This window comes from Cryptotermes secundus, unplaced genomic scaffold, assembly GCF_002891405.2.
Source record: "Cryptotermes secundus unplaced genomic scaffold, Csec_1.0 scaffold384, whole genome shotgun sequence".
In the NCBI taxonomy this organism is placed as follows: Eukaryota; Metazoa; Arthropoda; class Insecta; order Blattodea; family Kalotermitidae; genus Cryptotermes; species Cryptotermes secundus.
Window position 1 is genome coordinate 610,827 of NW_019731268.1, and position 10,276 is coordinate 621,102.

Consider the following 10,276-nt stretch of genomic DNA (forward strand, 5'->3'; position numbering starts at 1 on the left):
GACAGGCGTGTGAGTGTGGACACAATAGGCCGAAAACTTGGAATAGGGCACGGTGCTGTACAGGAGATGATTGAAAGCTTGGGCTATAGGAAAGTTTGTGCTCGTTGGGTCCCGCGGTTATTGATCGAAGACCACAAAGGTTAGCGAAAAGCCATCACCTCACAACTGCTGCAGAGATATTGACACGAAGGCGATGATTTTGCTCTGTATTGTGACAGGTGACGAAAGCTGGTTTCACCATTTCAAGCCTAAAATGAAACGGCAGAGTATGGAATGGAACCATTTGCATTCCCCATAAAAAAAAAAAAAAGGCAAAGACAGTGCCATCAGCTGTGAAGGTGATGGGCACAGTCTTCTGGGATGCAGACGGGTTTATTCTGACCAAATTCCTGGAATCTGGGCAAACCATCAATGCTGCTCGTTATGTCCAGACGCTGCACAAGCTCCATGGTGCATTGCGCGATAAACGTCCGGGACGAAACATCATCATCCTGCATGACAACGCTCGTCCCCAAGCCGCTCGCCTCACATTGGAAGCAATTACAAAGATAGGGTGGGAAGTTCTTCCACACCCCTCCTATAGCCCTGATCTGGCACCCACTGACTACCATCTTTTTGGATTTGTGAAGGATCACCTGCGTGGACAACGTTTTGAGACAAGGGAGGCAATTCAGAAAGCAGTGCATCAGTGTCTTCGGATGGCGGGAACGGAATTTTACAGAAGGGGAATTTTCAAACTCCCAGAACGCTGGGAGAAATGTGTACAAAGAAGTGGAGATTATGTGGAAAAATAAAGAAAGGTCTGTAGATTGAGGTGGTGTATTTGGTTTGTCAATAATAAAGCATGTTACTTTACAAAAAATTGTTGCTCATGACTTTCAGTACGACCCTCGTAAAAATAACAATCTTCTACACAATGAGACATTGTTGAGAAATCTGACACCATGATTCCAACACATGTAAAATGGAGATTACACAGAGTATGTAACTTAAGAGCAGACTGGTTTCGATGAACTGTTATTGTATGCTTCCACACAGCCATGATGCAGGCGCTGAGATTTCATGGTCCACTTTTCCCTTGATGTGCCAGTCTGCATGCCTCTCCACCTTGTGAAAATGTTCTTATACACATTATCTTCTAACCTAGCCAAAATGTCATGCTGAATATTTTCTTTCTGTTCTTACAATGAGCAAAAACTATTAACATGAATTTCATCTTTTAGTATAACACACCAATAAAAATCACGGGGATTTAAACTGTGTGCATGTAGAGGGCAATTCTTCACTAATCACTGGCTTTTCAAATGTTTCAATTAACTCATCAATTATTGTTGCCATGGCATTATTCTGCACATTTCCATGTGCTTTTTATTCTTCAGCCAACTCATCAAAAAACGTCTCAGAATTAGCCTCACAAAATATTAAGCACTTACAAGTTTTTTTTTTGTAAGCATTAATAAAAAGCAGTCGCAGACAGCTGACAAGAGGGTGGTCCTCCAGCTTGGAGGTTGGGCGTGACGTTTACAAGTCATCGTAAAAAATAAGCTTGTTAAGAAATATCAAAGTATAAGTTAGATTTAGTGGGTGTACAGTAGAGAGGGCAGGGGTGGCACCGAAACAGCAGGTGAATATACATTTTTCTATGGAAAGGGGAATCAGATTCATGAATTAGGTAATGATTTTTTTCATACTTAAGAGAATCATATCAGCAATTAAGAGGGTACAGTTTCTTAGTGATAGATGTCATACATAAAACTAAGAGGTTGCTGGTGTGATATCATCGTTCCGAATGTTCATGCCCGAACAGAGGAGAAAACTGATGATATTAAGGACAGGTTCTGCGAAGAACGAGAACATGTATTTCATAATTTCCCTAAATATCACATAAAATTTTGTTAGAGATTTCAATGCTAAAGTAGGTGAGGAAGGCATTTTCAAGCCAACAATTGGGAATGAGTTTCCATGAAATTAGTAGAGATAATGGAGTTAGAGTATTAAACTCGGCCACAACAAAAAATCTTATGGTCAAAAGTACAATGTTCCCACATTGTAACATTCATAAATTTACTTGGACATTTCCTGATGGAAAGACACACAATCAAACCTACAATATTTTGATAGACAGGAGACGGCATTCAAGCATACCTGATGTCCGATCGTTCGGGGCAGCAGATTGTAAAACTGACCACTGCCTGGTGGTGGCTAAAGTGAGGGACAGACTGGCAGTGAGTAGACAAACAATGCACAGAGTTCACATGAAGAGATTCAATATCAAGAAATTAAATGAGGTAGAGAGTAAAGAGCCAGTCACGGTAGCCAAGCGGTCTAAGGCATGCACTGTCTTCGCTCGCTCGGAAGCCGGGATCGTGGGTTCAAATCCCACTCAGGGCATGGATGTTTGTGTGCGTTTTTCTGTGTGTTGTCTACAGGTAGAGGCCTTGCGACAAGCTGATCAGTCGCCCAAGGAGTCCTACCGTATGTGTAAGATCTAGAAAAACCGAAGTGAACGGAGTTCATGGAGGTAGGCCTAGGCCCATTGAGGCTGTTGTGCCAAGAAAAAAAAAAAGAGAGAGAGAGAGTAAAGAGCATTACTGTGTTGAAATCTCAAATAGATTCACAGCTTTGGAAAACGTGGAAACTGAGGTGGATGTTAATAAAGCTTGGGAAACTATTAAAAAGAATATAAAAATGTCTGCCAAAGAGAGTCTATGTTATTATGAACCGAAGAAGCATAAGCCATGGTTCGATGAAGGATGCTCAAAATTATTAGATCAAAGAAAGCAGGCCAAGTTGCAATGATTACACGATCCAAACAAGTTAAATGGGGATAATCTGAACGATATAAGACGTCAAACCAGCAGGCATCTGAAAAATAAAAAAGGGAATATCTGAAAGACAAAATTGATGAGATTGCAACAAACAGTAAGAACAAGAACATTAGAGACCTGTATAGAGGAATAAATTACTTTTAAGAGGGTTACCAACCTAGAAGTAACTTAGTGAAGGGTGAGAATGGTGATCTGCTTGCAGATTCCCACAACATTTTGAATAGGTGCAGGAACTACTTCTCTGTTATTGAATGTACGTGTACATAGAGTCAGTGAAGTTATGCAGACAGAAATCTATACAGCTGAGCCGTTAGTACTTGATCCTAGCCATTTTGAGGTTGAAAGTGCTATTGGAAAATTGAAACAGTATAAATCAAAAGGTAGTGATCAAATTCTGGCAGAACTTATTCAAGGAGGAGAAATATTACATTCTAAGATCCACAAGCTAATTATTTCTATTTGGCATAAGGAAACATTGCCTGATCAGTGGAAAGAGTCTATTATTGCACCAGTTCACAAGAAAGGTGATAAAGCTGACTGTAGTAACAATCAACGGATATCACTGCTATCAACTTCATACAAACTTTTATCCAACATTCTTCTCTCAAGGTTAAGTCCATATATAGATGAAATTATTGGGGCTCATCAGTGTGGGTTTCTGCATAACAAATCAACTACAGATCAGATCGTTTGCATTCATCAAATATTGGAGAAAAAAGTGGGAGTACAGTGAGACAGTACATCAGCTATTCATAGACTTCAAGACAGCCTACGATTCAGTTAAGCACTAATGCTGTCAAATTTTTCTTCATCTGGTATTTATCCTTTCTTGTGTATAGCACTAATCCAGTGATTTGGAACATGGACACTATTATAAGAACTGTTGCTCTGTATGGCCCTGTGATGTGAGTATGTGATATAAATCATTTTTTAATATTTCCTCCAGAAGAAATGTTTTACAAAAGAAAAACAAATGAACATTCTTTATTCAATACTACATTTCATTTTCCTTCCCACCAGAGACCACTGAAACACCCACCCACCTCACATGCATGAAGAAACTCAGTGATATCAGATATCCTATGAGTCAGCATGTCAAGAAAGTTCATCAACAATTTTTCAGGAGACCCAGCTACCTTATCAAACATCCTATGAGTCAGAGAGGCAACAGGATGTAACGACTGCAGAGCAAAGGCCCATTACAGGCAGTAAATTTTCGAGAAGCCTGTCTACTCTTAACTGGATTTCCTGTGTATGACTGATAGAGACAAAAACTTTTATATCCTCCCCTAAAAAATCATAGAAATCTGTTCAATAATTCTGGAAATGAACCATGCAGGGTAGCATGAACTTGAGGTTCGTTGATGTAAATGCACCAAAACAAGACTTGCAAACCAAAAATATTCACTACATAAATTTCCTATGGAGTCGCAAAACTTCTGTATGCCTTTCTCAAAGGTTCAGATAGCTAACAATCCATGTGTTCTACTTCTTGTTACCCGCCCCAAACTAAATGAATTTATGTAAGATTTGAGGCTTTCACGGCGGTGACTATGAAGAAAGCAGTTTTCTGGGATTTGGCACCGTGTATATGTGGTGTTAACCGACGTTTTGGAGGAACGTATCGCCTCCAGCTTCAGGGTAGAAGAAAAAATATAAGAAATCTGCAAGCAAAGAGACCATGAGAACCGGTAAAAGCAGACAAATGAATTTACATGGCCAGGAAACCCCAGTATGTGACATATTTAAGAAAGAAGAAACTGCTACCAGGAGTGAGTAAGTTGTTTCTCACCAGAAGAGGATGACATCACCACCTTCCCCTCTCTGAGACACCAGGATTCTCACAGAGACCACTTCTAACATCACCTCGGTTATTTTCAGTCTTTATTAGACAACTATGGAACAGATTTGAGGCTTTCACGGTGGTGACTATGAAGAAAGCCGACTTCTGGGGTATGGTGCCATGTAGAAATTGTGTTAACCGACATTTCAGAGGAACGTCGGTTAACACAATTTCTACACAGCACCATACCCCAGAAGTTGTCTTTCTTCAACTATGAAACAGTCTCCCAGATTTAGCAATACTCGTACACAGTATGGTATCTGCACGAGCTACAAATGACAGTATGCGCTCAAAATACAAGTTACAGTTTGTGTCATAGCTACAACTCAGCTATATGCTTGTGACTGCCTAATGGGGATGCAGAGGAAGGTTGCTGTCTGCCCACTTCTTGTACAAGCCAAAGTCAGATGTCCCACTGACATAAATCCATTAGTAAAGGTGTCTGAGCAACTAAGCTTAATTCTAGCTATATCACAGAACATGTACAAACCATGAGCAAAATCTGTACCATAAGGTAGAGGAAATTTTGTGTCAAAGCAATATAAAGGATTTGTGGTGGGGCTTGGAGGTTAGACTCCATGCTTTTTTAAACTCAGCAGTACAAAGAGATGATTGTTCAGCTTCCCCTCAAAGAGAAAGATTTCCAAGAACCATGATGGAACATATGTCTTGGTTACCCATCCTGTACTCAGTCACTCTATTGAGATATCAGGGCTCACACAAAATTTAGATAAAAATAGAAAATGGGTAAGGGACAGGTTATGCTAGTATAGGAGCTGTGTGAGTGGATTTTTGTAGAGGGTAGGAATGTGGTGAGTTTTGAAGAAGTACGTAGGTCTTTAAAATTATAAAATATGGAGGAAATTAGTAGCAGTGTTATATTAAGTATGAATCAAAATTAAAAATAACAGTCATCTTATTCATTGATAGGCCCACATATGGAAGAAGATACCTCAATATTTCACAGAAACTACAGATTCCATGTATGTTATTTCATTACTATTATCTTTGATATGACACCAAAGGAGTATTAGGAAGAACGCACAGTGCAATTAAGGAAAACGGTATATGGAGAGTAACTTGATATTATATTTGTCATGTGTATACGTGTGACTATAAATGAGGTTAGGTTTGGTGATTCTATTTATTGCCCACTTACACACACAACTCGTAAATACACTGTACAGATCACTGTCGCAAACAGACTAGTGTCCTCAGTCTATCACAGTCTCCACTAGCTGTTGCCTAGTAACGGGCTTCACGGTGGGTATTTCCCTTACTCTGAGTTCCCCAGCTATCCCCATGCCTCAGCTATCAGCTTCTAACACCAATGGCTCACAATGACAGAACTGCATGTCTCTGACTCACTTCCATGCTGGCAGTCATCTCACATGAACATCCTAGCTTTCTCTTAACCTTGCCCCTTGCTTATAACATCTCAGCAGGACCATGTAGAAAACACTGCTCCTCTGTTGCTGTACTAATGTTGTGTTCATGTCTGTTGGGGTTCCCATGTGACTGCTACTCAACCAGTCCACTGGAATGCTGGTGGCTGCCTAGAAACGGCTATTTCTCTGGCTCTGGCTTCGAGCAAATATGCCACAATATAATGAACTATATATAGTGAAAGTGATCAAATTACAGCAGTTGAGATGGCTGGGACCTTTTCAGAATGCTGGAGCACAACCCTTGCAGAAGTTAACTCTACATAAGTCAGAGGTTACTCGACAAGTAGGCAGGCCTTCTATCATATGGCCAGATTCAGTTGAAGATTTGAAGACAATGAGTATTAGAAGTTGGAGATGAAAGTCACAGGATCAGAACCAGTGGCAAGCAATCATTAAAGAGGCCATGGATTGTAGTGTCCACACAAGTAGGCACCAAAGGTTTGCTGCTAAATGACTAGACCCCGGTTTCTCACCACAAATACCCACATTTAATCCCTGGGCAGTCTGTGTGGAATCTGTGAACGCTAATTTAGTCAGTCACGCAGAAGCTTCTTGTATCAAATCTTCCTGCATGTGTTTGGGCATGCAATGCAATCAACAATCCCAAAGAGCAACAAATTACAAACAAAACCCACACACATCACAACAAATGCCAGAAGTGTTCCCTGTTATTGTATACACATCCCTTGCATCCCCACAGAATGTTCATATTTACAAGATGCTTTCTTCAGAAACAGAGACAACTTGAAACTTCAAAATTTGGTCTCTCATGCAAGGCATCTGAGGGATTTTCGAGGGAAGTGTTCAAGTCTAGCAGAAATTTCATCGGTTTCTCTTCAGTGAGCACTCAGCATTTTGACTTGGATCCTTGGCCTATAATGACCCTATCTGCCTGAATTTATTTATGAATGAATGGATACTGTCTTGTATTTGAAACTGGAGCATCCTGAAATTTTTTCTTCCTTACTTTCCACATGTGAACTTTATACAAACACTCATTTCAATGTGTAATTATCACATGCCATTTTAAAAGAAGTAACATAAATGACAAAATGTTTAACACAGCAGCGGGGGCTTTGGATTATGGTGTGCAAGCATATAATGCATGAGACTGCTTCATAGCAACTACTCAAAAACTGCTGAGATACTAAAACAAAAGTGTAATATGTATGGACTATTGGCCAATGAGATCACTGATGCACTTTGGAGCCCTTAAACAGTCTTCTCCACAACCTTCCTGGCCCACTGTCCCTACTGGCCTAGACAAAGCACCAATTCCCCCTCAGCCTCCATCCCCTATTTCCCCATCCTTTTGAAAACAATGCCATTTATACACAGAAATTCACCAACCTACACAATGTGACCCTGAAGATGGATGAAGCATGTACCATCAAAACACGGGGAACATCACCCACAGCTAGAAAGTGTAACAATCCAAGAACAGACTCACCATCAATAATTCATCACTGTGAACTCTAACATCAGTAAACTTCTATTTAACTCCTAATATCCCAAATGAATGTGCAAGAGGATTCCCTCTAAAGTATAGGACCAATATTCCAATTTCATGAATGAATCCTGGTTTTCTGTATTGCACCATGACTTACTTAGGTCTTTGTTCCATGATATGTAGCATCAAAAATTGAAATCTAGGATCAGACAGCAGCAATATAAATATGAAGATAAAACTGCTTTTGAAAAGTGAACAACAAATGGCTTAATGAATAAAAAAATGATAATTCAAACCCAAATGCACACACAACCCAAGACATCAGTCCTCACAGACATGCCCATCAATGCAATAGGAAATTGCTCACATAATGGGACAACATGAGTATATGCACTGCCAAAAGAATCACAAAGGACAATACATTCATCTGAAGGTTGGTAACACAGATATTATGTCACAGACAAACAACTGGTGCCAACCAGAACACATTAGCTACAGAATGAGACATTTCCAAGGATGGCAGCAACTTAAATATGCACTTGTGTAGTTTTACTCTGTAACACCAACCTACATAGGTCAGCAGACACCAAGTGGAAGAGGAAACCTGTGTGAGAGGAGGGGAAAACTCAGCACTACACCTTCATAAATTGAAATTTTACCATTCCAGGTATTTCAGAGAATAAAAATAAAAAATGTAATATGGCAGGGAGACACGGTATCATACATTTCTCACAAAGTGGTACTGACACCATTCAACATACATTATATGTCTAAACATGTGTTACTACTACCTGCATGCAAGTTTTCGGTATTCCTGAATCCTTGTTTCCAAACATCGCACCCAACAGTAACATCAATTACACTAATATATGAATCAGCGGAAATCTGATTAGATTTAATAGTACTTATGAATGCTGTATATGGCTAACATTCTCGGAATGCGACTACATTGTAACACTGGGCAGAAAAACCTTCTTTGGAGGTTATGTCCAAAATCATTCAATTCTCAATGACTGCCTACAGTAAAACCACGGTTTCTTGGTAAGCCTGCAATACAGATTCTATCTCTGGACTGGAATTAATAAAACAATGCAAAATTATAATATAAAAAATTCAGTTTCTTACTTTGTACACTTGGCCATAGGTTCCATTTCCAACAACTTCTATCAGCTCAAAAATGCCTGCGGGATCCTGAAAATGCAAAGAAACCATTACTGACCACAGAGAGAAAAGGGAGACTGAGTACAGACCTTAGCACTGCTATTTAAATAAATTATGTCCACAGAATATTCTCGCTTCTCAAAACTTTTAATCACAACGATAAGAAAACGTGAATAAAATACAGTACCCTACACCACGTTCCTAAACATGGTTTGGAAGAGACTGCTCATTTGACAAGCATGCCATTCTTAAATGAGGTTACTTAAAAATCTACTACTAAACTGATATTAATATTAGTAGTATGAAACAACCTTTAGAGCGTTTAAATCGATGTCATCCAACGAACAGTTTACACTTGGGGCCAAATTACACGCCATCTTGAAATCTTCTTGAACACAAAACACTCACGAACAAGGGTCACTATAACCCGCTCAAACCGCACAAAGACGAATTACTAGCACCTAGGAAAAGCTACAGGATTCCGGAAAACCCTAAACTTTTCCGCTACCTACATAAAAAACACATCATTTGATGAGGCGATTCAAAGATCCACTATCTTCCCATGTCCACACCTACCACGGATCACACCTACTCCACAACGCTTGAACTGTGACGTCACCTTTCTGACATCAGATGCAGGGAATAAAGTTGCCATAAACTACAAAACGAATGAAAAGTGTATATTAAAGACATGTTCATGAACATAATTTATTCTTACGTAAGTACAGATATCTTAGCACGTAAACGCTGCATACTGTCAATGTAATATCGTTACATCTGAAGAAATAAAATCTATTTCCATCACAAGAATATACTCTACGGCGGTAATTGCTAAAATCGTTAATATTTCCAACGCGAGATGGAACAACATTACACAGTTGCATTCGGCGCCATCTAATAAAGAGATGTGGTACTAGTTCAGCGAGTCCGTGAACTCGTGATTGACACAGCGAACCAGGTGAACACCCACCCCCGGAAACATTAATGTTGGGCAACATGACCGTGGTGACGTCACGTGGCATTACTACTGCCATCTATACGCAGATGTATCTTGACTAAATGAGAAATGGCCACCAGCACCGACAGCATGATCAATAAAATAAAATGCTACCATACCACCCTACATAATCTCCCCTCCTCAGCCCTTCGGAACCTACAAGTTCACATGAATAACAATACATCACTTTGCAACCACAGTGCCGCAGAGGTTCTTCATCCGTCTTTTTTCTGAATTTATGGTATGATTTAAACAGATAGTTGTAACTGTTTCGACAGAGAATGAGCAAAGATTCCTTCCGTCTACAGGAGGTATGTATACCAGCTGTTATCCAGCCATTATCCTTGAGTTTATTTGTTACATTTTGCTTTGGAAAGCATGACTCATAGACAAGTAAATACTTATATAAAAATGAGTTGAATATTTTGTTTACATCATTAAGTTTATATATACTCGTATTTTCCCATTTTTCATTAGATAGTTTATTAAGAAATTGAGCAATTGAGTCTTCATTTACTAATCTTCTTGTGATTCCCTGCACTTTTTCTT

General features: G+C 39.5%; 1 protein-coding gene across 8 annotated transcripts in view; it reads right to left on the reverse strand.

Annotated features, from left to right (window-relative positions):
* The window catches only part of LOC111866791 (serine/threonine-protein kinase mig-15), a 154,006-nt gene extending 144,475 nt beyond the window's left edge, over nt 1–9,531 (reverse strand). For 4 of the 8 annotated variants that reach the window (XM_023856055.2, XM_023856058.2, XM_023856054.2 and 1 more), the window contains exons 1-2: nt 9,042–9,531; nt 8,695–8,760 (exon numbers count right to left, since the gene is read on the reverse strand). In XM_023856055.2, coding sequence (XP_023711823.1) covers nt 8,695–8,760; nt 9,042–9,107 — 132 coding nt within the window. In that variant the 5' untranslated portion in view covers nt 9,108–9,531. The remainder of the gene's footprint in view (nt 1–8,694; nt 8,761–9,041) is intronic. The other 4 variants (XM_023856056.2, XM_023856053.2, XM_023856059.2 and 1 more) reach the window with 2 other exon arrangements.
* Between the last annotated feature and the right edge of the window lie 745 nt (nt 9,532–10,276).